This window comes from Anser cygnoides, chromosome 5 (assembly GCF_040182565.1).
Source record: "Anser cygnoides isolate HZ-2024a breed goose chromosome 5, Taihu_goose_T2T_genome, whole genome shotgun sequence".
NCBI lineage: Eukaryota > Metazoa > Chordata > Aves > Anseriformes > Anatidae > Anser > Anser cygnoides.
In genome coordinates, this window is record NC_089877.1 from 12,642,863 (window position 1) to 12,668,269 (window position 25,407).

The 25,407-nt window shown below is 45.3% G+C and overlaps 1 protein-coding gene across 5 annotated transcripts; it reads left to right on the forward strand.

Moving 5' to 3' along the window:
- Positions 1-138: 138 nt before the first annotated feature.
- Positions 139-24,495, forward strand: INCENP (inner centromere protein). 5 transcript variants are annotated; one of them, XR_010831846.1, is made up of 19 exons: positions 139-356; positions 443-547; positions 1,692-2,491; positions 4,654-4,705; positions 4,886-4,919; positions 7,195-7,273; positions 7,841-7,892; positions 8,232-8,349; positions 8,436-8,570; positions 12,003-12,112; positions 12,954-13,074; positions 13,803-13,925; positions 14,330-14,502; positions 14,779-14,869; positions 17,926-18,039; positions 19,258-19,417; positions 20,182-22,486; positions 23,243-23,484; positions 24,246-24,495. XR_010831846.1 is itself a non-coding variant. In XM_048077169.2 (18 exons), the coding sequence occupies exons 1-17, from the start codon at positions 193-195 to the stop codon at positions 20,394-20,396; spliced, it is 2,646 nt and encodes an 881-aa protein (XP_047933126.1). In that variant the 5' UTR covers positions 139-192; the 3' UTR covers position 20,397; positions 22,211-23,149. The 5 variants fall into 5 exon arrangements, 3 of the variants coding, with proteins under 3 accessions (XP_047933126.1, XP_047933073.1, XP_047933255.1); XR_010831845.1 differs by having other exon boundaries at positions 23,243-24,495; XM_048077169.2 differs by lacking the exons at positions 23,243-23,484; positions 24,246-24,495 and having other exon boundaries at positions 20,182-20,397; positions 22,211-23,149.
- Positions 24,496-25,407: the final 912 nt, after the last annotated feature.

The window sequence follows — 25,407 nt, forward strand, 5'->3', positions numbered from 1 at the left end:
TACGCTCCTCCACAACCATGGAGGCGGGCGAGCATGAGGAAGGACCAAAACCCCCACCACGTCCCAGCCAATAGGAGAGGGCGCGCGGCGGCGAGCGCGGCGGCGATAGGCTGAGGGCGCCGTGACGACACGGCGGGGGGCGGGCGTTGCGTTTGAATTCTAGGCGGCCCGGGAGCGGTTGGCGCTGAGGCGATGGCGGCCATGACGGCTCTGCTGGGCCTGGCCGCCATGACGGGCCCCGAGCAGCTCCCCGGGGCCTGCGGCCGGCTGCTGGCCGACTTCCTGCGGCAGGTGGACGACACGGACCTGCTGTGGCTGCGGGAGATCCGCGATGAGGCGGCGCTCATGTTCGGCAGGTAACGGCCCCGCTGCGTCCCCTCACGGCGCTCCGCAACCCGCCCGCACCTCCCCTCACCTCCCCTCTCCTCTTCTCTCCCCGCAGCCACTACAGCGACGAGCCGGAGCTGATGCCCAAGACGCCGTCGCAGAAGAGCCGGCAGAGGAAGAAGAGGGGCTCGGCGCTGCAGGGGGATGGCGGCAGGAGGAGGTAGGCAGCCCCCGGGCCCGACGGGGCTCCTCCGGGGGCTGAGGGGGGAAGCCCGGAGATAACGGGTTGTAAAGGTCGTTATCGGCCTGCAGCCTCTGGGTTTAGCGTTAAGGGTCCGGGGGTACGCCGCGCTTCACAGCCCGTGGGCTGGGCGTGCTGCAGCAGCAAGCGTTCGGCTGGGGACAGGCTGTTATTTGTCATCGGGGTCCCTGTCGTGCGCCCCGTTCCTTTTTTCTCTCACCTTTTGTGTCTCGAATTTCTGCTCTCTCACCCGGGTCCCTTTCACGCATCCTGTTTGTTCTTTCCCTCACATGGGTCCCTTTTGTGTCTCCCACTTCTCCTTTCTCTCACTGTTTCTTCTAAAAGCAATCGTGTTGTTTTAGTTACTTTCTGCAGCTCTTTATATGTTAAACCTGCTTCTACCTTTGTTTCTCTGCGCGTTCCTGTCTGTGCATGGAAGCACGAGAAAAATCTCAGTAATTTTCTTCAGACAGGACCTTCTGTGAAGCTATTTTATTCACGATTGCAATGGCGGGCATCCTGCCAATTAGGAGAGCATTATAGTGAACGTATCATAACCTTCTATTCCCTATTACCCGACACCTGATCACCTCCCCTGTTTCCTCATTGGCTGGGTACTGCAGGTTCACAAGCTACTCGATGCTCCTCCATACCATATATATACTTTTTTTTTTCAACCCTTTGATTTCTCCTTTTCCTCCTTTTTTTTTCTCCTTTCTTATGTTTTGAGAACTTGTGATCTTTGTTCTCACACTGCTCATTCTATTTCTCTCAGTCTTCTACCTTATTTTGGAACAGTGAGGCCTTCTACTGTCCACTTACCTACTTAGCATTTCTCCTTCTTATGACTACACAACTACCTTTGAATACGGAAGGTTAGCTTCCTACTGCAGAGTGACAACTTAGTTTCTCACAGAAGGGCTTTCAGACACACTCAGCCTCCAGCACAATTTGACCTAACTCTAACACAGCAACCTTACAAATAGAGACACAGGCAAACAATCCGTTCGTATTGCTGTTTCAGTCTGGGAGCAGCACGCTCTGACCTGCAAAGGGACTGTTTTGGTAGTTCTGGTCTGCTCCTGTGCCCAGTCCCGCTCTAACGCGCTGTTTCTGTTGTTAGATTATCGAGAAGGAGGACTAGCAGTCTCAAACTGGTACCCTCCAAGCGATCTTCCCAGCGACTCCAAAATAAAGAAAACCTGGAACTGCTCAGCACTGAGCTCAAAGAAGCCTCAAGCTTCTTTTCAGCTCAAACCGTCTCCCAGCAGCTGATGAGTTCCAAGGCTGCAGCACCCGCTAAGTACTCAGAGTTACTTCCTGACCGTCTGGGCGAAGGGATGATTCCCTTAGTAGAAATTGGCCACAGCGATCGTAACAGCGCTGAGCTACACATCCAGAAGAGCGCCTCTAAACCAGCAGAGAAGCCCTCTGCAAGCATCCTGTTGAGCTCCGATGCTGATCATCCGGAGGAGAGCAGTGTTCCCCAACCACAGCCTGTGCCAGCAGCACCTGAGCTGCTGGTCCCTCCCACCCCTGAGGCAAAAGATGCAGGAGAAAGCGAGACTGTGTCTAAGGGGGAGACAGCAAAAGCAGCTGATACTACGATCATTTTAAGTGAAGAGCCCAGGCTGGAGGAGATGGATGTCTCTGCTCACGTGCAGGAGCATAACGAAGGGGCTGACAAAGAACCTTCCCAGCGTGTGAGGGACAGCCCAGGGACTCCTACGGGCTCTCGGCAGAGCCGGCGCTCTGTGCGCAGAAGCCTGCTGGGTAAAACTTCCACAATTTCCAGAACCTCGCTGGCAGAGAAATACTCACGAGCCCGGAAGAGGGAAAGTCTGATTCGAAAATCCATTGCCAGGACAGTGGTCAAGAGCAGGGCACCTCAGAACTTGTCCGTGTCCTCCAATGGCATGAACGGTAAGTTTGAATGTCACCAGATAAGTTTGTTTTGTGCTGTTTCTGCTCATTTTGTTGAGGTACTGCTTTCCCATTGTGCGGGACCGTAGCTCCAGGGCTTGTGGTTAGGAGAATCCACACAGTAGCCAGCAGGTAAAACGCAATGTATTGCCCCTCCAGACACAGCCCCAAAAGCTGCAGGGGAAGTCCCAGGAGCCTTGCCAGGACCAGGGGAACTGCCAGGCACTGCAGAACATTGCCCCATGGTTGAGGCTTGCTCCTACTTCAGGAAGCAGCAGTTTTCTGGTAACAGTTCTTGTATATTCACATCCTGGTCATGGCATGCAGCCGAATGGGGCTGCTTTTACAGCAACCACCCCGTGTGGTCGGGTTCTGCGGCTGGGAAAGTTACATACCTACATGGGGGTGAGCTTAAAGAACTGAGAATCAAGTTTGTGGCTTGCAAGTTCAGCTTTTTTAATCGTGTGAGAGAACAGCCTTAACATCCGAGTTCCTGTGGTGATAGCTGACAAAGTTGAGGAGAAAGCTGACAAATGGGGTTTGTTGCTTTTTGTAGCTCTTTAAGAGCAGCATGGGCCATGTCTTGCCTGTTTTCTGGGAAACAGGGTAGTTATCGCGTGTGCATTCACTGCTTTTTACAAATAATCTGCTTCTTCCGGAGTCTCTCTTTTGAGAAAGAAATTTTGAATCTGAGCTTCTCAAATTTCTTAAAATGGTTTTTCACGCTTAGTCTGTATAGAGGCAGGTTTCTGTGAGGGACAACTCGGTGGTTTAAGCGTTGCTCTGTGCTGCTGGAATGCAAGCACTGACTTTGCTGCAGGAGAAGTGCTGGATATAACCTCTCCTTTTTGCAAGCTCAGTGAAGTGGCTAGTAACTGGTGGGCTAGTAAATGGCTCCTGAAATGCAAGTGAGACGAGAGAACTTTCCCCTGAAGTTCAGGGTGTTAGAAATGGAGGCAAAGTTGGCTCTTCTGCAAAACGTACTTGTCTGTTTGATGGGAGAACTAGGACAGCTGAAATAATGCTACTGTTATGTGTTAATCGGCAGCGTTACAGCTGTGTGGTATTTGTATTGTCTAAAACAGACTTTTCGTGAATTAAGTGGTTTTGGCTGGGGAAGGATATATCTGGACAAGGTGTTTTTCTCCACTTCAGCTTAACTGCTCTCGTTAAAATGTTTTTCCAGAACCAGAGCACTGCAGTTCCTGTAGGATTTCCTGTACCGGTAACCAGGCAGTGCGGAGTTCTGTCCAAGTTTCTAGCTGTGTCGAGGGCTCCCTCTGTAAAAATGAAGCTGTAGGGAACTGTTCCCACTGGTAACTTTGAAGAGACACCCAGTTAACACTTTCTGCCCAGTTTAAATGATCGGTCTGTGTTGTCCAGGTCTGGATTGTCTGGGAGGCTTAAGGAAGGCTTTATGTCTTCCCTCAGCACTGCTTGACATAACTGATCTCTTGCTCAGTCAAACTTTTGGGGTGTAAGGAGAGGAAATGAGGTGCTTCAGACAGCTCCAGGCGAGCTTGTTAATAATGTCTGAAAGCCCAAAGCAGATGGCTAATTGCACAGGTGTTAATCAACCACACGATGCCCGCTGCATCTCTGATGCATGAGATCTTGCACTGGCTATGTGAACAGCCTGTGGGCTTGCGTTTCCTTCAATACCAGCAGTGAAGGATGTTGCGGAGCAGACTCCTGACTTTCCCTTTCTGTGTGATGTCTGGCTGTGTTTACTCCTCTCAGTCTGGGGCTCTGCCTTAATTATTAACAGCATTTCCCAGCCTGTGTTGGTACTGGAAAGCTAGCTACCGCTGCGCCAGCTGGAGTGCTTAGCAGGGAGCAGCGCTCTGCAAATAATGCTGGTTTTACCGCTGCTAATATCTGGACGTGGCCATGCAAAATGAGTCGGAGCCCAAACCCGGCCACTCCTAACATCAGCTCTCTGAATATCGCTTTGAACTCACCTGTAATTGAAAATATATTAAAATTGCAGACAACATTTTTTTTCTAGTGTTTGGTGTATTAAGTGCCCTTGCTTGAAGCAGCGTGCATTTGAATTGCAGGCAATAACTCAGGAGGCAGAGCAGACAGCAGTCCTGAGTGGACCTTGTAGAGTGTCTTGGCCTGTACGTTATAACTTTGGCACCCTTTTTTCTTTTCTCCAGGCTCCAGCTCTGAAGAGGTACCAGAGGATGAAGAAACAATTGTCAAAACCGGGTGAGTACTTCAAGATTATTTTTTTAACCATCAATATCATGCTTGGGGAGGGTTTTTTGTTTGTTCTTGTTTTCTCCCCAGTGGTAATTCTTAATATAAAATGCATGGCTTGTGGATACCACGTCTTCTCCCAGTTTCCTCAGTGTTATTAACCATAGCCACCTTTTCTTTTTTTTCTAGACCTCCTCCTGGACCTTGTACCCCCACAAAGTTGGTAAGTTTTGCGCAGAGGTTAAAAGCATTCCCGTTTGCACTGGTTTGTGACCAGAATGTGATGAGTACATCTCTAATTCATCACTGTGGGACTGGGGAGCTCTGACCACAGGCAGCCAGACTCAGCCAATCTCATGCACAGCACCTGAATAAAGCAAGTGCAGAGCACTGAGCTCAGATACAGGCATGAGCCTATCCATAGCACACCTGGTTCTGATGAACAGACTAGAGAGAAATCTGATGCTGGCAAGTCTGTTTTAATCACAGTGTTCAAAATTATCAAAATAAAAGCCAGTCAAGTTTTACTTCAGAAGATGAGCACACCTGACATGAGGTTTGTTTTGGATGCAAGCAAAGGTAAGCATCCTATATGGTGTTACAATCTCTGATGTTTCAAAGCCAAGGCTAGTTTCAAAACTAACATCGTTATCTTCTATAAATATATTTAAATATATGCATTTTAGTGATGTAAATGATTGCATACAAGCACTGAATTCAGTCCTTGGTATTGCTGGCATTCTAAGTAGAGGCCTGCTTTCTGTTGGCTGTTTTGCTGGAGATATATTGTATGAAAATTCAGTCCTGAATTCATACCTAGACGGTTAAACAATCTCCTTATAATTTAATATTTTTTTTTAGTTGGGCAGAGTTGGTACGCTGTTGCCGTTTCTCTAAGGTTTCTGTGTTTTTAAAGCTCCTTTGACCTTTTCACGAGTCCTGCAGATTGCTGAAAGGTTGTCAGCTTGTCTTTGACAACCACAGAAATCTGTAAATCTCATTCAGGTCAAAACATATCCCTCCAGAATTGTCATTGCCTTCATGAGGAAGAAATCCCAGGATTCTGTCAGTGTACTGCTGAGAATAATTTTCAGTAAGAAAAGACTGAATTAATGAAGTTGAGCTCTGTGGTCTTCGAACTTCTGTAAGCAAGGACAGGCTTATATGTGCTTGTATTGCTGTGCTTCTCAGCAGATCTGCACAAGTTCAAATAAATTCAGTTCTTCTAGTGCTTGTGGATTTTATGAGCCTGAATTTCAGGTGTGGAAAAGCTTAAAGTGAAAATGTGGAGAGGAAAAAAATGAAGCGACAGTTTTGCAGATCTGCGAGAAGAGGATCTTTGTCTTTTGTTTCTGTACCTTGATAACACATAAGTACAATCTAGTTCACATAGTGCAGTCGGTCTGTCCTCGATCCTCATGTTTTATTTCTATGCCACTGCTGTCAGGAGCGGGATTTTGTAACCCCTTCCATTTTCAGGATAAAGTAACATGGTGAAATAAGCTATCTGTCTATTGGCAGTTTTCAGAGCAAACCAACTGTGGTTTGGTTCCTTCTGGAGGCTTCCTTTGTCAGCTATGAGCAGCGGGAAAATGTGGCTACTCAGCAACCTTTCCAAAAACGAAATTGTCTTTATACGTTCCTATAGACAAAGATCATACCTTTATGCATGCTGTTACTTAAAGGTCAGGTTTTTCTCAGGCCTGACATCAAATTAACCAGATCCACGTGGTTCTGTTGGCCAGCAAGATGCTTCCTATACCTAGCCTTAGGATGTGATGCTAAAAAAAGAATAAAAAATGCAGAGGATGAAATTTCCATCCTTCTTTTTTCCTTGTGTACCCAAATCTTTTATGGCTGCCAGCCTACCTGCTGGCCAAGGCGGGTTTGGGGGATGGAATTAATGCTTGCATTGCAAGCAGAGTGCAGATTTCAAAGGGCGTTGTCTGCTCTCACTGGCATATTACACCGTTATCACAACAGAAGTAACTTTGTTTTTGTGTAAGTGCAAAGGCGGCAAGCAGCAGCGCATATCTCATTAATAATAGAAATAGATAAATCAAGGAAATGAGCCATTTGTCGTTGCTGTCTTGTTTGTTCATCATTGCTAAGTAAAATGGGCCTTGCCTGGTTCTTTGCCAGAAGACCAGCGAATGTAAACAGGTTTCCATCTAGGAATGTTTTTGTCCTCAGTAGTCTGGGTTCGTCCATTCAGTTTAAGCAGTCAATCCCTCATTGCAGATACTCATGCTCTGTGTTAACGTCTGTGCTTCTGCTGATGACGTGACATCAAGGAATTTGCTAAGATGGTGTCCCGAGATATTTTTCACAGCTGGAGATCAAGACTTCACTCTGGGTGCTGATACTAATGCTTTCTGGTATCTCTGTATCCTCTGGTAATATTACAGTGTCTGTGCCAGCCTGACGTCATGACTTGAAGCAGTAATTGCCTGTTTCTGTGCGAGAGTTGTGTTGAAACCCATTTGTTTTTCCTACAGGATTTCGAAGGTCCCCGAATGTCACTTCGCTCTCGGACTGTCAACGGAAAGGAACAGCCGCAGGAGATGAACAACAACGGTAACTGCCAGAGGATTTTGTGGCAGAATTTTAAATAGTTGTGACTTTGGGAGACTGGAAGTTTGAAAGGCTTGCTAGTCAATTTGAAAGCCCAATTTGAAAGAGTAATCTAATATTTGAAACACGTTTTGTTTGAAGAGATAAGCAGCTAGGAACCTGTGCTGGACTTGTCATTTTCCACCCTGGGAAATGTAAGGAAACAGGCTGTGATGTCATGAAGATGGAGGGTTGCATGTTCTCAGGTTATGGGGGACCTGGCTGCGTCCTGTTTCTGAAGCAAGCTGTTGCACTGTATCTGTGCAAAACTCAATAGTGTATTGCTACAAATTGTATTCTGTGTGTAACTCCAGGCAGCTTTGCTTTGTTTTGTATATCTAGGTTTGTATGATACTGTATGGTTACTTCTGAAAGCAAGCGACAAGATCCTGCTGTGCATATTGCATGGCAGCCTTTTTTTTTTTTTTTTTCCTATTTCGCTAGCTTCTAAATCTGTTGTTTGCTTTCAAAGCAATGTTGGAAGGGATTTTTGGGGGGACTAGAACTAACTGTTGAACCGTTTTCTTTCAGAAAGCAACATAAATAAGAACGGGGAGACCCTGGAACCACCCCAAAGTGCCAGGTATACTCACAGAATTGTTCAGGTTGGAAGGTACCTGTGGAGGTCTGTAATCCAGTCCCCTGTTCAAAACAAGTTCAACACTGAAACGCTGTTAAAGGGCTTCAGTGATTTGTGACCGTGGAACTCTTGCAATAAGTTGCAAGAAGTTTTCTCTGCCTCTGTGAAAAGATGATTTAATTTGTATCTTCTATCACGTTGGAAATTTTGTTAGATAACTACTTGAGTATACACAATGAAGTAGCTTTAAAGATACGGTAGTTTTATGATCTTTGTTTAAAACCTGAACTTGAGACGATCGGGAGAATTTGCGGTGTATCATAGATTATATTTTCCTTGCAGGAGAAAACCAAGTTACAAAAGAGCTGTGGATCAACGCTATGACAATCAGCAAGCAGAAGATGGAGGGCTTTCTCCTCCCAGAAGAAAGACCCCATCCCCTACCTGTCCAGCCAGCAAAGTAAGATCCTTACAACCCTGCTGTACTTCCCCAAGAACTGTTTCCTACCGACACCTGAGCATCATTTTTTGGCGTTCTTCTCTTAGGTTGTACGTCCTTTCAAAACATTTTTGCACACTGTGCAGAAGAACCAGCTCCTAATGACCCCAAGTTCTGTGGGGAGAAATGGAGTAATAAAGTCTTTCATCAGGCACAACGTTCCTCTCCAAACTGATCCCAAGGTAGGTAAAGACTGTTGTAAGCTGGTAGATGCTGGTCTAAAGAGTGTCTAAGGTAAAGCACAGATGCAAAATAGCCTTTCCCACCCATATTAAACTAAGGAGCAACTTCATGCTCTCTGTTTACATTTACATAAATTAAGTAAACTTGTTACTAGTCAGCTGCCTAAAGATTTCTGATTCAGACTCTAAGCTTTATTTCTGTAGCATTCCCTTGTGGTATTAGCAACTAACAGGGGAAGGAAAACTGGAAATAACTGGGAAATGAAAACGAAGAGGATTTTGAATACTGCAGTTTGGGTGTGTATAGCTCAAGTCTGCATGTCAAAAGTCTCCTTTCTAGGACTTTCTTAATGAGTGAGAACTTAGCAAATGCCTCTTAAATCTACACTCCCGATGTTCTGTCAGTCTCACTTCAGTTCCTGGTAAAATTATGGAGAAGATTATTCTGGGAGTTATTGAAAAGCACCTGAAGGACCACACAGCCAACATAGCTTCACAAGGGGAAGATCGTGTTTAACAAACTTAATTTCCTTTTATGACAAGATCACCCATCTAGGTTGACCAAAGGAAGCCAGCTGATGCAGTCTTTCTGGATTTCAGTAAGGCTTTTTATACTGTCTCTCACAGTATCCTTCTGGACAAAAGGACCAGAATGCAATTAGATAAAAGCATAATAAGATGGGTGAACATAAGATGGGTGAACAATTGGCTGATGGGTCAGGCCCAGAGGGTTCTTGTAAATGGGGTTACATCAGGCTGGCAACCTGTCGCTAGTGGAGTTCCCCAGAGCTCCATTTTAGGGACCAGTCCTCTTCAATGTTTTCATAAATGATTTGGATGAAGGGCTTTAAAGTTTTTTGAGCAAGTTCACGGACAATACCAAATTGGGTGGAGCTGTTGACCCTGTTGAGGGTGGAGAGACCTTACCTCTGGACAAATGATCTGGATCTGGACAAATTGGAGAGCTGGGCAATCCCCCAACGATATGAAGTTTAACAAGAACAAGTGCCTGATTCTGCACCTGGGAAGGGGCAACCCTGGCTATCATGTACAGACTGGGGGATGAGATGCTGCACAGCAGCCCTGCAGAAAGGGATCTAGGACTTTGGTTGACAGCAAACTGAACGTGAGCCAGCAGTGTGCCCTGGCAGCCAAAAGGGCTAACTGTATCCTGGGGTGCATCAAGAAGGGCATTGCTTGCTGGTCAAGAGAAGGGGTTGTCGCACTGAGCTCTGCGAAACAGCATGGAGCTGCGACAGGGGCAATTCAGGCTGGATATCAGGAAAAGATTCTTCACCCAGAAGGTGGTTGGGCACTGGGACAGGACAGGCTCCCCAGGGCAGTGGTCATGGTACGGAGCTCTTGGAGTTCAAGAAGCTTTTGGACAGCGCTCTCAGATGGTCTGATTTATTTATTTATTTATTTATTTTTATTTTTGGGTGGTCCTTTGGGGACCTGGGAGTTGGACTCGATGATCCTGGTAGGTCCCTTCCAACTCGGGATGTTCTAGGATTCTGAGGTTTATCAGACTTTTGGAGGTTCTTACAGAAAGAAACATGAGCTTGTCTAATAGGAGACCGCTGTGTCAGTGAGACAGGCATTTGAGTACCCAAATCTAATAGGCACCATTATCAAGGGAGTGTAATTGTTGCAGCCAGCTCTTAGTGAAGATGGATGGCATGCCTTTGTGTCTGCAGGCAGATGCCTCTACCTAGGTGTTACTACACTGAAGTTTACAGCATCACAAGAACCCAAGCAGAGTGGTTTTTGGGGTGTATGCGGTTCTATATTTGCAAATGGAGTTGTTTTTCTCTGTGTTCTGATTGCACAGAACAATTTTGTCGTAAGTAATGTCCATTTAATTGCATGGGCTGGACTTACAGTAGGAATATGCCTGCACCAGGTGGGTACCCCTTTCCTGTACCAGCTCTGCATTTAGATTTGCTATTTGACTTGGAAGAGAAGTCAGTGCTTGTGAAAAGCAGGTTTCAATCAGTGCGCTGTAGTTTTTGTTCCAGAATACAGCTCTGACAGTGTAATGCTGGGACAGGGGTGTAGCTTCACTGATGTACCTAGGGATGCGCTAGAAACTAGCGTGCCAAGCATAGATTGCTCATACTTTTCATACCCAATAACTTGCCTGCAAAATAAGGTAGATCTAGGGCTTGTTTTCACTTTCAGGGAAGCTGGGAAGGGAGAGGAGGGCGCACTGCTGAAACTTTTTCCTGCGTCTAGCTTGTATTTTGGGAATCTAATATCTGAACTTCCTTGTATCGCTTAAAGCTATTGGGGTTGCACTGCTCAGAGTCTTGCTGTACTCCAGCAGCTAAGAGAAGCCTATCATTAAGAGGTAGTGGAGTATTCAACCTCTAATCTCAGTGGTGTTCCTGCTTGCTGACGTTAGTGTCTGTATTGGCAAAGGAGCTGATGTGATAAGAGAAGTCTCTTCTGCTTTGTGGGTCCTATGCTGTGATTGCATCCGAAGTTGTATCTTAGGTTTCGTTCCACTGTGGGTCACTTCCCCTTAGGACTTTTTCCATTTGGGGGCTGACATAACTAAGAAAAACCAGAGCAGAAAGATGTAATTGATAGCTCTAAGTTAGTTTGGATATTAATTACCAATCATTTACATGAAGCTTAGCATAAGGTAATTAGTCTGTTGAGTATTTCCCCCTGCTTATCAATGGCTTTGCTTGCACTGAGACTAGAGTTGTCATAACGAGGCATTTGCAGTATGCAGTCTGGCATTAAATTAGTTTATCTTAATGTGTTTGCCATGACTGTAGTGATGGTTGGATCTTGCTCTTCTAATTGACAGCAGGCTTCGGCTGAGTTAGCTGGATTGTTTGGGGAAATGGGAAAAATGCCCTGCATTTCTGTGTGGATGATATATAGGGCCAACTGTGTGCTTGAAACAAGCTGCAAGCACTCCGTCTAAATGGTGGTGGTTTACCACGAGATAAATCTTTGTGGGAAGCAAAGACGACAGTGAGAGCTCTGAACTGAAGTAAGCAATGTGTTTCCTAGAGCACCATCTGTCCTCTTCGCTCTCTGCAGGATGTTAGTGTTATTGCCAAGCATTAGCACTGCTTTTTTGGTTCTTTTTACCAACATAAATCACGGTGTTTTCTGTCCGCAATCTGTGGAAGCTGCCTGAACTTTAGGAGCTGATACTTCTGTTCTAACAACTCAGCTTCTTCTCTTGCTTTCGAGGATTAATACCACTGCCTTGTTGTCCATCACGTCGGTTCCCAGACATCCATGACCACATCATAGGCTACCTGAGCTCTGTTTCAGGCTTCTTACCATCCCTTGGTTGTGGCTGTAGCTGCAGTTCCATGGTGTTATCTCTGGGTCCTTAATTAATCTGAGCAGGCTGAGGTAGAAAGAAGCCCTGTCAGCTGAGTATAATCATGTTTCAATCCATCTCAGGAAAAGGAGAGACAGAAGCTAGAGATTCTGAGGAAAAAGCAAGAGGCTGAACAGCTGAGAAAACAAAAAGTGGAGGAAGAAAGGAAACGGCGACTAGAGGAGGCAAAGCTGTGAGTATAAGCTTTCTACCTTGTCTGGACTGTTCTCTCTGGTCCTGCAGGGGCCTGTATCTAGGCTATTAGTCTTGCAAATTCCAGATGTGCAGCAAAAATTCTTGTCTGCTTGCGCTGTAAAGACAGTATTTGTTTGCGTAGTGTTTAAGATGCTACTAAAAAGTTAACTTTCGTAGTTGACTGCTTTTTCAGCTTTCTGCCTCAAGTCCTCTGTTTCAGATGGAGCTTAAAGATAGTGCAATGTTTAAACAGCTTACCCGGTTGTTGTGCTTTAACCCGGCCGGCAGCTAAGCACCACATAATGATGATAATAGTACTACTACTAATAATGTGTAGAAAACAAGTGATGCACAATGCAATTGCTCACCACCCGCTGACCGATGCCCAGCCTATCCCCGAGCAGCTGCCCCCCCCACCCCGGCCAGCCACCCCTATATATTGTTTAGCATGATGTCAGATGGTATGGAATACCCCTTTGGCCAGTTTGGGTCAGCTGTCCTGGGTCTGTCCCCTCCCAGCTCCTGCTGCACCCCCAGCCTGCTCGCTGGCAGGACAGAGCGAGAAGCCGAAAAGTCCTTGGCCTGGTGTAAGCACTGCTCTGCAACAATTAAAACATCAGTGTGTCATCAACACTCTTCTCATCCTAAATCCAAAACATAGCACCCTACCAGCTACTAGGAGGAAAATTAACTCTATCCTAGCTGAAACCAGGGCACCGGTACATTGAATATTGTGCTGCCCAAGGACTGTCTCTGTTGCCTTATATTTGAGTTATAAAGTTTACGGAAGGAACTCATCCAGCTAGCCTACACCGATAACATTGGGCTGTGTCCTACAGGAAGCGTGAAGAGCGCCTCCGTAAAGTGCTGCAAGCTCGGGAACGGGCAGAGCAAATGGAGGAAGAGAGGAAAAGGCGCATTGAGCAGAAGCTAGCTCTACTTGATGAGAAGACTGAGAAGGTAAGGACCGTCCTACTTACACTATGATGCTATGTTGGTGTGCCTTCCAGAAAGAGGAATTGAGGCTGCTGAAATTCAGAGAATGAACTGGAGAACGTTTGAATGCAGACACTTCCAGAAACATAGCGCTTAATGATTCTGAGCTTTCTCTTGGTTACAGCAAATGGCAGGTGAAAACCTTTATTTTCTAGAGTTATGAATTTAAGTGGGCTTTACTAGGGCTTTACTAGTCATGTAGGGAAACAACTTCAAGTAGATAAAACCATTAGTCTGGCTTTATCTACTTAAAAAGTCGTTCTCTCAGCTGACTAATGGATGAAGATGTGAAAATAAGCATACTTCCTCCAGACCATATCTTGTGTCTGAGATTTTCAGACAATTTGCATATATGACTGCAGCAATCATTTGTTTTGCTTTCAGTATTTCCATCTGCTTTATTTACTCTGCTTCTTACAATACATTCTTGTGACTTGTGATATTAGATGTATAAGTACCAGAATAGTAATATCTATTCCTGTGAAGATGCAAAAGAGTGTAATTTTCCCTAAATGTTCCCTTTTTAAAATAAAGCACAGGTCCCATTGACTCCTGGTGGCAAAAAAAAAAGTCTTTACCTCATAAGAGGGTGGGAGCTCTGCATCTTTAAGAGTTACTGCCACAGTAATTCACATTCACAGAGCACTGTCCCTTCTGAAACTTAAGTATTCAGCTAGCTGTGTGTGTTTTAGGTGCGGGAAGAAAGGCTGGCAGAAGAGAAGATCAAAAAGAAAGCAGCTGCCAAGAAAATGGAAGAAGCAGAGGCCAGGCGCAGGCAGGATGAAGAGGCCAGAAAACAAAAAGCACTTCTGCAGGTTTGTGCTGGAGCCCATCCTATTGTCCTGCGTGCAGTTAGAATGGCCGCGGTCTTTGTGAGCAAGGAATCCAGCCAGGAGTACTAACGACCCAAATGAGTAAAAATTAGGATAGCAGAGAAACTCTTTGTCCTCAAAGCTGTCTGCAGTGTTGTGCTTCCTCTTGCAATATCCTGTGAGCTGTTAGTGGTGTTTGTGACCTGCATTTCTTCCACAGTTCCGTACAGATTCTTACTGAAGGCCTTAAGTTATGAATCAACGAGTGTTAAATTTCTCAGTTAACCCTGTCTTTCAAAGATCAAGAGCATGGTGGTTGCTACTGGTGAGATAAGGTGATCCTGATTCTTTGTTCTGGAGCCTGTTCCTGTACAGTGGGGTGTTAATAGTTCCCTTCTGCTTACCAGGAGGAGGAGGAACGTCGGCACAAAGAGCTAATGCAGAAGAAGAAGGAAGAGGAGCAAGAACGTGCCAGGAAGATTGCTGAGCAGAGACAGGCAGAACAGGAGAGAGAGAAACAGCTGGCTGCTGAGAGAGAGCTGGAGAAGAGGAAGGAACAGGAGAGGATCCAAGCAGAAAAGTAAGATAATATCCACTTACGAATTAAATTCTGTGCTGGAACTTTGAAAAGCAGGAACAGAGGGCACTAGTGAAAGGTCCGAGCACTGAAGACCTATTTTGTGCTGGGTATTTCTGGACTGTTGGGGGTACTGAGCTGCCAAGAAGTAGTTCTGAGCTCAGTGTAGGAAGTATGATGGGGAGCGCCTTGAAAAGCTGGGGTTTGCAGCAGGCTCTGTAGATGGCAGGGTACCCCTGTACAATTTTGAGTGTAACGGTCCGTTGCTTTGGTTCTCAGGCAACGTGAACAGCAAGAGAAGGCAGCTCGCCTTCAGAAGGAAGTACTGGCTGCTAAAGAACAGCTCCAGAGGGAGATGGAGAAGAAGAAAGTAAGTAGACATGCCTCTGACTTCAGTGGCCCCTTGTTTGAAGCAGCTGAGCTCTGAAGCTGTTAAGAACCCTGATGAGTAAGCTATTGCACTTCTGAACTAGAGCCAGATAAAGCACTTCTGTCAAGTGTGTCCTCTGTTCGTTTTGGAATGGACAGCAGCTGTGCTCGCTGTCTTTAGATGGCAGCAGAGCAAGAAGAAAAGACAGATAATGCACCTGTTGAATTGAAGGCTTCGGCTTTTCTCTTTTTGTGCCTGGGTGTATCTGTACTTCTCTTATATCAAAAAATAATTCCAGATTTTTCAGAAGCGACATCCCAATTTTATATTTATACCACTTTTGGCAGAAACACAAGTACAGACTGTAGACTTTATAAGGTTATTTTCTGCACTGGTCATTCTGGCATAGTTTAACCAGACAGGGATGGGGCATCCACAGCTTCTCTGGGCAACCTGTGCCAGTGCCTCACCACACTCTGAGTGAACAATTTCCTCCTAACCTCTAATCTAAACCTCCCTTTTTAGTTTAAAACCATTCCCCCTTGTCCTGTCATTATCTGACTGAGCAAAATGTTGCTCTCCATTTGTATAAGCCCCCTTTAAGTATTGAAAAGCTGCAATGAGGTCTCCCTGGAGCCTTCTCTTCTTCAGGCTGAACATTCCCATCTTTCTCAGCCTTTCTCCATAGGAGAGGTGCTCCAGCCCTCAGAGCATCTTTGTGGCTCCTCTAGGCTCACTCTAACAGCTCCACATCCTTCTTGAGCTGGGGCCCCAGACCAGGACGCAGGGCTCCAGGTGGGGCCTCAGGAGGGCAGAGCAGAGGGGCACAATCCCCCCCCGCTGCCCTGCTGCCACCCCTCTGGTGATGCAGCCCAGGATGCAGGTGGCCACCTGGGCTGCAGGCACACACGGCTGGGTCCTGCCGAGCTTTTTATCCACCAAAACCCCCAGGTCCTTTTCCGCAGGGCTGCTCTCAGTGAGTTCTTCTCCCAGCCTGTGCTCATGTCTGGGATTGCCCCAACCCAGGTGCAGCACCTTGCACTTGGACTTGTTGAACCTCGTTAGGCTCACAGGGGCCCTCTTCTCAGGCTCATCCAGGTCCCTTTGGATGGCATCCGTTCCTTCTGGTGTGCTGACTGCACCACTCAGCTTGGTGTCTGCAAACTTGCTGAGGGTGCACTCAATCCCATTGTCTGTGTCACTGATAAAGATTAAACAGCAATGGTCCCAAAACAGGCCCCTGAGGGACACCACTTGTCGTCGGCCTCCACCTGGACATGGAGCAATTGACCACCACTCTGGGTGCAGCCATCCAGTCAATTCCTTATCCACTGAACAGTCTGCCCTTCAAATCCATCTCTCTCCAATCCGGAGACCAGGAAGTCACGTGGGATTGTGTCAAAGGCCTTGCAGGAGTCCAGGTAGATGACGTCAGGTGGTCTGTCCCTATCCACTGGTGCAGTCACTCCATTGTAGAAGGCCACCAGATCGGTCAGGCACGATTTGCCCTTGGTGAAGCCGTGCTGGCTGTCTCGGATCACCTCCTTGTCTTGCATGTGCCTTACCATTGCCTCCAGGAGCATCTGTTCCATGATCTCCTCAGGCACAGGGGTGAGGCTCACTGGTTTGTAGTTCACCAGGTCCTCCTTTCTACCCTTTTTAAAAATGGGAGTGATGTTTCCCATTTTCCAGGCACCAGGGACTTCACCTGACTGCCAGGACTTCTCGAATATGATGGAGAGAGGCTTGGCAACTGCATTAGCCAATTCCTTCATGACCGTAGGACGCATGGCGTTGGGCCCCACAGGCTTGTACCTGTTCATTTTCATCAGGTGGTCTCCAACCTGCTCTTTGCTTACAGTGGGAGGGACTTTGCTCCCCCAGCCCTCATCTATGGGGTTAGGGAAATGAGAGATGTGGGAAGCCTGACTGGCAGTGAAGGCTGAGGCAAAGAAGTTGAGTCCCTCAGCCTTCTCCATGTCTGTTACCAGTTCTCCCTTCTCATTTATCGGGGGGGGGGGGGGGCACTCTTCTTGGCCTTTGTCTTCTGGCCAGTGTACCTACAGAAATCTTTCTTGTGACTCTTCCCCGGGCCACATGTCCCTGCTTCCGCTGCTTGTGCATCTCCTTCTTCTGCCTCAGTTTGACCTGCAGGTACTTGCTCAGCCGTCCCGGTTTTCTGCCCTCCCTGCCCGCTTTCTTATACAGGGGGATGGAGAGTTCTTGTGCTTGAAGGAAAAAACCCTTAAAGTTGCCAGCTCTGTTCAGCTCCTTTGTCCCTAAGGACAGTGTTCCAGGGGATCTCGTCCACTAGGTCTTTACTTGACAGAGCTGTGGTGTTAGCACACTGACAGCAGGTGCCTGACTACTTTCAGGGAACTGAATCTGTTGCTGGGGATCCCTGCGTGCCCTGGAAGCCGCCTCACCCTGTCAGTTAGCGCTATGAAGATGACAGGCAGCTGGTGGCAGACCCGTGTACAGCTTGTCCTGCTGCTAAGACTGGGTGGGATTTATCGACTTTAGATGTGTACCATTTGACTTAGCAGTCTCTTGGTTTATTTACATCCAGAAGGAACGAGTAAGCATGCCTAGGGGCAGGTTCTTTTGGCTTGTTCTGGATGGTTGCTGTAGAATAGGATGACTTGGGCTTTACAAATACTTCCTGTATTTGTATGTTTATTAGCCTGAAGAGAGGCTGAGATCAGTAGCACAGACTTGTCCATCTCAGAGGTCAGCTGATACCTGATGTTTGTGTCCTGAAGAAGCCAGTAGCAAGTTTTTCAAAGCAGGAGGTCATCACGTTATCATGTTCTTAAACAGGAAGGTCAGATTGTGCCACTGGTGAGGAAAGCTCAAAGCATTGCATCGTAATTGTTTAGTGCCTGCACTGAGTTCAGAGAGTTCAGAGTTCTCCTTAATGAAAGCACCACTAGTAACAAAGACTTGTAATTAGATGTTTAGATTTCTTTTGTGTATAAAAAATGTGAATCCCTGGATTAACAGCATAGTTTAGTTCATAAGGTAAACTTAATTCACTTGTGACATCGGCTTGCCAGCAGGAGGAGCGGTTGCTAGCAGAGATGAAGAGGCAGGAGCAAGAACAGAAGAAACTACCAGAGGAACAAAAGGCTAAAGATGTAGCCCAAACACAGCACCCAGAAAAAAAAGAGGTAACTCTGCTCCCTCTGGTGAAATTTCTTCAAGAGATTACATCGGAGAACTTTGATTCCAGCACTGGCATGCTGTAATAACTGTGGGCAGTATTACCGTTTGCTTTTTTATTCCCATTCAGTAAAGAAGGGATTCTGTAATTTTTTTTTCCTTGGGTATCTGAGGTTGACTCTTGGTGGCCTGGAGTACTTAAACGACTTCTGGGGAGTGAAAAGAAGGGAAAGGAAGCAGCAAGTATTTGTCAGCGTTTTCTAGGTGTTAGGATAAGGCAGTGGTTAAAGTTGCCTTGCGCCCTCTGAACTCCACTGTTTAAATAGTGAGCGAACCTTGCCGGCAGCAGGTACACTGAAATAGTGATACTGAAACTCAAAGTTGGAAACAGCCACGGGGTGGCAGCAGAGTCTGTGGAATAAACAGGATTGCAGTTGTGCTGCACAGCTGATGGAATGTGAGATGATGCTGGAGGTGAATGTACTCCTTGAATATCAAAGGCAAATATATGGATCTTTATCTCCCTGTAAAGCTATGTATTTCAATCTTTAAATGCAAAAACAGCAAACTGTGAGTTAACTTTAATGTGTACAAAGCCATGAAAAAAGCAAAACTGTTCTCAGCTCTTCAGAGACACTTGTCCCTCTAGTCAAGGACTGACTTATACTTCATGGTTGGTGAAGTTTGTAGTTTTAAGGGTTTTTTCTTGTGTTTTTTTTTCCCCTCATGACTTGCATTTGACTCGGTCTTAGTGTTCCCATCAAAATTACAGTGCAGTTTGTTCTATGTGCATTTTCTGTGCAAGGTAATATTCAGTTTAAAATTATTAAACAACCCTAGGAGTTTGGTTGCAAAATATTTAAAGGGCATTACTCAGCACCAGCTTTGAGGATGTAACAGATCTATTTAAGACGTGCTTATAATGAATGGAAGTGCTGAATCTACATTAGATATGTGTACCGCTGGTTTGTCTGTGTCATACATAGCTGATTAAGTGGCCTAATCAGACAGGAGAAGACAGTGCAAAGTTGTATTTGGGTCAAAACTGTAGAACTTGGGTCAAGTTCTTTGACCAAAGCTTGAGAAGCACCAAATGTTAAGTTTTGCAACTGTGATACAGCAAGGGGTGGAATACTGAGGTATTCTAATATGTAAGTGTCATGGTACAACTTGGAAGTATAACAGCGCTGCTGCATCTAACACGTGGTAATACGTTCATCTTCTAGAATTCACCTGTCTGCAGTTCATACCAGATGACTCCACAGTTCCAGAAAGACCCAAAGCCCCCTAAGATAAATCCCAATAATTATGGAATGGATCTGAACAGTGATGACTCTACTGATGATGAAAGCCAACCTCGCAAGCCCATCCCTGCCTGGGCCAGTGGTATGTGTAGCAGGTTAAAATGTCCTCCGTGCCCCCAGCCTATCCCTCCTGCAGCTTTGTTCCGATGCATAATAAGACGTGGTGTAAGATTTTGCGCGATTTCTCCTACATGCACCTTGTACAGTTAAGTCCTTGTACAGTTAAAAGTGACGTGGCTGGAGTGTGGAGTCGAGGGCTCTTTTACCAGCTGGGAGCTTCATGGGACAACACTGGGGAAAAACATTTTTCAAAACTTTTTAAAACCACCTTAACTGCTGCAAGTGTCATTTTGCCATTGGGAATGGAAGAATTGTGAACTAGGCCTCGAAGTGTGCTTGACACCAATTGGCTTAAAAAAAATAAATAATAAAAATATTGCCAGACGTTGTAGGCCAGGTTGCAGCAGGGTGTTGTCCTGGTTCTGAAGTACTTGCTTCCATTATCGTTTCATATTCCACCTACCCGAGGGGAGCTAAAAGTTTGTGTTGAAACTAATTTTACCTGTAGGAAGAGAAGCGGAGAAACCTTGCTTCTCACAAACATATTCTAGTTCCTGGGCAGAATTCAGTACGTGCAATACTCACCCACCAAGGAAGGGATCTATGCCGAAGCTTTAAGCATTAATAGGGAGCTTTAAAATGTCATATAACTACAAGAGTTTCTCCTGTTGCAATATTTGTGTGATTAGAGATGAAGGGAGCCAGGATGCACTGCATACAAACAGCCTGCACAGCAATTTCAGTTAAAAATAAATAAATAAAGAATGATAACTTTTGTTTCTCCAGGGAATCAGCTTAGCCAAGCAGTAATCCGGCAGTACTACAACCCTCCCAACGTCGATGCGCTCTTTGGGAGAATCGTAAGCCCCAAGTTGGAGGACATCTTTTACAAAAGCAAACCACGCTACTTCAAGCGCACGAGCTCGGCTGTGTGGAATTCCCCACCCTTTACAGGTCCCAAATCGGTTCTCGGTCTGCCATATAGCCTGAAAAAGTACTGAGGTGAGCAGTGGCTGTCTCCTGTGGAGCAAAGGGCATACGTTTCTGTCTCTCTAGGTGAGAGGTAATGTTCAGTATCCCAACATCTTTAGGTATTAGCATTTGAATAAATGTCAGCTCTTCCTGGGTCTCTTGCATTTTCCATTTTTGGGGCTTATTTTCTCACTGTTGAGCAAAGTTGCAGGCTTTTGGGAGATCTTGCTTCTGAAAGATGCATTTCTTTTTTTCCTTAGCTTTAAGTTGGCAAAGATTTAGACCTGTAAGTCATGAGAAACATCATCTAAAGCAACGTGAGCCTCCTGTTTTCTGGTGAGCACGCCACAGTATACAACCACTATGCTGCGCATAGTGAACAAAGGTTGTATGTCAGGATGAGCTCTGCATGCATCTTGAGAAAAGTCCAAATACGCACTACTGATGTTCTCAAGAATAAAGCTACTAGCAGGTTTGGTCTTCGTTGCCTGCAAATTGCAAAATAATTTGGGTGTTTTGGTTTTCAGTAGCATGCTTTATGCCAACACGAAGTACACTTATGTGCATAAGCGATATTGATGGTGATGTTACCACAGCTGGGATGGAAACACCCTGAGGACTTTATTGACCTTTTTTCAGTTGTTTGACATAGATGTGACCCTAGTGTTAATCACGTCTCTAGGAATACCCAGAGTAGAATAAGCAGGCTTTATCGTTCTAGGCTTCCTTTAGGTAAATTGTACAAAGGTTCTGATATAATTTCGTTTGTCTAATTTAATTGCCATGTTTGTGGCAGAGACTGGATTGAAAAGATGACTTTTTGCTTTAATCCTTGTCTTGCTCCTTTCTCCCTTTGGTTATTTCATTTACTCAGCATCAAAGCTGGTTTTATTTTTAGGCTATTGTTTTACACTTCATGTTCAGTAACGGGGTCAACAGGACTTACTAAAACAATTTCCTCTCAACAACAAAATATCAGTTCAGAACTTCAGCTCCAAGATCACTTTCTGGTTTAGGCTTTCTACACCTAATTCACAAATGGCACAGACATTTGTGTTTTCTCTGTAACAAGCTCCTGTACAGGGAGAATAGAGGTCTTAGTAGAGCAGCACTTGCTGAAAAAACTTCAAGGAAAACTTCAAGGAAACAGTTACATTAATTTCTGCAGGTTGTTGTGAAAGTCTGTCTTCTGTAAAGAAGGTGACCTATATGGTTCTTACCTCAGAATCATCTTTTTCTTGGAGCTTGACTTGTTTTAAACATAGGTGAGTGTTCGTGGCTGCGGTTTCACTCAGCAGACTGAGGAACACAGTGTACATACTTCTTGGCAATTAGAAAAAAATGTATGGCGACTATACAGCATCTAAGGAGAATTGCACCTTTCCTCGTGCATGTACTTAACTTTTTTCAAGCAAATGTCTTTTGAAATGATGTGGGTTTTTATACTGAAACACATCAATTGCAGATGTTATGCTATTGATCGGTGTGTTACATCTGTGAGATGATTGTACTTGGTAGATGCTCTGTAGTTTTGTACTATTATCTTAGATGAGAACGCTAGCTGAAATGGCAAAAACATTGATGTTGAATGCTATCTGAATGCTTGACATTTTGATAAAAGTGAGTTAAATCATCTCTGGATTTTCCTCTGGACTCATCGTAGCTTTTTATTAAATAAAGCAGTACAGTATTTTGGAACCTGCCCTCACGGATCGCATTTTACACTGTTTCCTTAAGACAGAAGTGTTTTGTCTATGAAGACATTCCTCATGTGGTAGAAAATACTCATGCTTTGGTAAGCCTGCAGAACTTGCCAACTAGTTTGCTGTTCTTTTGTTCCCAGAAACTGGAAGAGAGACATTTTGCATGATGATATGTTCCCAGAAACGTTTTCTAAGGAATACAGGACTTGAGTACACCTTGAACTGACCTACATCCCTGTAATTCACTTATGTCGCTGTATAACTTAAAAATATTCACAATAGCTACTACCAGATGGAGCAGGAACTTCAGCCACAGTATACAACCAGAGTGCTATAAACAAACAAAAAACACAAGCAGAAATTCAAGAGAAACAACCTCAAGATTTCAAGAAAGCTATTTTGGCTCTGGATTTCAGGTATTTTTCTTGGTTACAGTTCCTGATTGCCCAGGCTGCCTTCCCTGAGCTCTAAGTGCCTGTGTTTTCTGGTACAGTCTGACTCTAGGCTTACACCTGACCCTGAGCTGGGCCTCCCTTGTGAGTGTCCTGCTTGTGGTCTAAATTTCAGTAAATATTGCACATGCAGATTTTAGAAGTTACTCTTGAGTGAAGACAGTTTTAACCATGAAAACCCAGTTATTTCTGTGTTGTCAAAGACAAATTCTGGTTGCATGCAGATTTTTTTTTCCCTTCTTCTCTCCATTGGTTCTTGTGTTCTGCTGTATGTTCTATAAATGTAACAAGTGAGTAAACCTGGCCGTCAGTGATTTACAACACTTTATTCCACTGAAGGGAAAAAGAAAGGTGGAAAAAAAAACAAAAACCAGAATCTGATGTATATTGTCTGTTCTCATAGACTGGTACTGTTTCCCTGGAGTTCCAGAAAATACCTTGACCCATGTGATGAAAACCGGGATTGCTACTGCATTATAAACCCACGGTCCTTTAAAGTTAGTTGAGGTCTCAAGTCTAAAACTATTCCAAGAAGGAACATTTAAGAGCAAAGTGTTTCTTGATGTGAACACTAAGGGGTGTGTTCTTGGTTTTGGCTCAATAAGCAAAACACTTTTGCACCTGAGGCTTTTCAGACACCACACGTGCAGAAGGTCTGCATTGTCACAGGTACCTGTAAGTTGGGAACCAGCAGTAATCCAGCTGTGGTGCTTTTTCCAGCACACTGGTCTGGCTCAGAGCACTCGAGAAGAGCAGGAATGGGAAGACAGCAGAGCTCTGCAGGTCTGTACAAACCCAGGACCTCCAAGAACTCTTGCCCGTGGGTACCAAGAAATTATTCTGGCTATAACAACCAGACTGGTGTGCCAGTCCATCTGGCTTCAGGATGCTCACTTAACATATTCGGGAAGCAATGGCCCACATTGAACAGTCTTCTCTGAGCAGCTGCTGACAAAAAGCAGGTAGGTCACATCATCAGAGGCTTGCACAGAAGGTGTAATGCAGGAAGGGTATGTGGTGCTCTCCACCACAGAACTGAGGGACAGGCGATGACAGCCTAAAACTGCTAGGGCCTAAGCAATGTAAGTACTCTTGAGATACTGGAATCTTTCCCAGTACCTACCAGTTTGTTGATAGTTACTGACAAGACCCCAAAGGGGTGGGTGTTAATGTTCTCTTAAACGTATCTAACACTCATTGTGGTTAGTGATCAAGGAATACTGGCACTTCAAAAAGCCAAAAAAAGGTTGAGAAGAGACATTCCTGGCAAAGAGAAAAGTAATTTCCAATTATGTTGCTTAGCAACAACAGGTAAAAATCCATAACTGACTTTTGCCATCATTATCTTTGCAATGACGAGACAGATTCTGACCTCAACAAGACCCCACTGCAAACACTCATAGGATTACTCTTGATCCATTTTGATTCATATGCCACCAATTTCAACAAAAATACCTGAGATTTTTGCTTAAGACTAATCCTTGAAGGTAAGCAGAGTGGGACTACTTGCACATTTCAAGTACGTAGAAAAAGCAGCCAACTCCTCTGAGATAAGCTGTTGTGGTTCAGCTTTGCTTAGAATAACTGGGGGGAGGGTGAAGAGGAGAGGGCCTCCCATGTTTCTTACTAGGGCTCAGTAGTATGTGACACATGAACCAGGGCTTTTCAACACCTGTTCAGGATCACTGATGCTTCAAAGCATTTCCTTCATGTCTGTTTACAGGTGTGATTCTGAGCCAGGTGCCATACCCAGTCCAGTTTGGGTTCAGAGGTGCTGCAAAGCTGATTTCAATGAGCTAGCACTATTCAAAATCACCTAGTGCATGAGAGCTTGGTGTCCCTGCCAAAGCCTTACCGTTTGCCTCTGCCCATTTACACTTTCGATTTACTCTGGCATTCCCTTCCATACATTAACCGTCTAATTGTCCTTCGTCCTTTGAATTAAAATAAACCTAGTTGTGTGTTCTTTATGGCTTATGCCTTTCTTGTTCCCTTTTTGTGAGAGGACAGGTAGGGCTATGCCAAGGAGAGCAGCCCTGTCTAAGGCAGCCTGCTACTTGGTGAGTACAAGAACAACAGCTGGTGGACAAACAAACATGAAGAGGTCACAATTGTCTTTGTAAAAGGCCAGGAGTGGGAGCGTTTGGAGAAAATGGAGCCTCATGGGAAGCTGGCTGGGTATGAAAGCGGAGGTGAAGCATGCAGCGCTCAGGAAGAGAGGGCAGTACAGCAGGGGCTGTGTCCCTCAAGGGGGTTGGCAGAGGTTGGGGGAGAATATGAAAAGATTGTAATCTTCCCTAGCTGAAATGATGGTAAAAAATGCTGCGTGTGGGGGTGAAATAAGCTGCTCTAATTTCCGCTTGTAACTTTCCACGTGCCAAGGGCTGCTTGCCTGCTGCTACCTTTCGGTGCAGGTGGCTGCTCGTCCTCCAAGGTGCTGGTTTGCACTGCACAACACGACTTCTAGAACAACAAGCAAATGCACAATGCTCTGGTGGCAGGCCAAGCCCAGTTCTGCTATTTCTTGCTCTGAGAAAGCAGTTTGTTGAGCCTTTTAACCTAAAATACTAACGAGGTGGTTGTAGGACTTTGGTTATGTCCCATAGGAAGGTTAAGCTGTGAGATCTCAGGAAGGGAGGTGGCTGAGTTACTTTCTACATGCAGCCTTAACCCCACAACCCATGTTCTCTAGTTACTGCCCTGCCTGGTATCAAGACAAGCGTTTCACAGCCTGTGAGCTGTGGATAGGGAGTAGGCTGCAGTATGCTAGAAAGTAGCATGCAAAATGAGTTGCAAAAGAGTAAAAGTTGTGTGCATGTAGAAACAAAAAATAAAATTAAAAAGCAGCAAATTAAGTTTATTACAACGCATAATTGGGTTGAAGT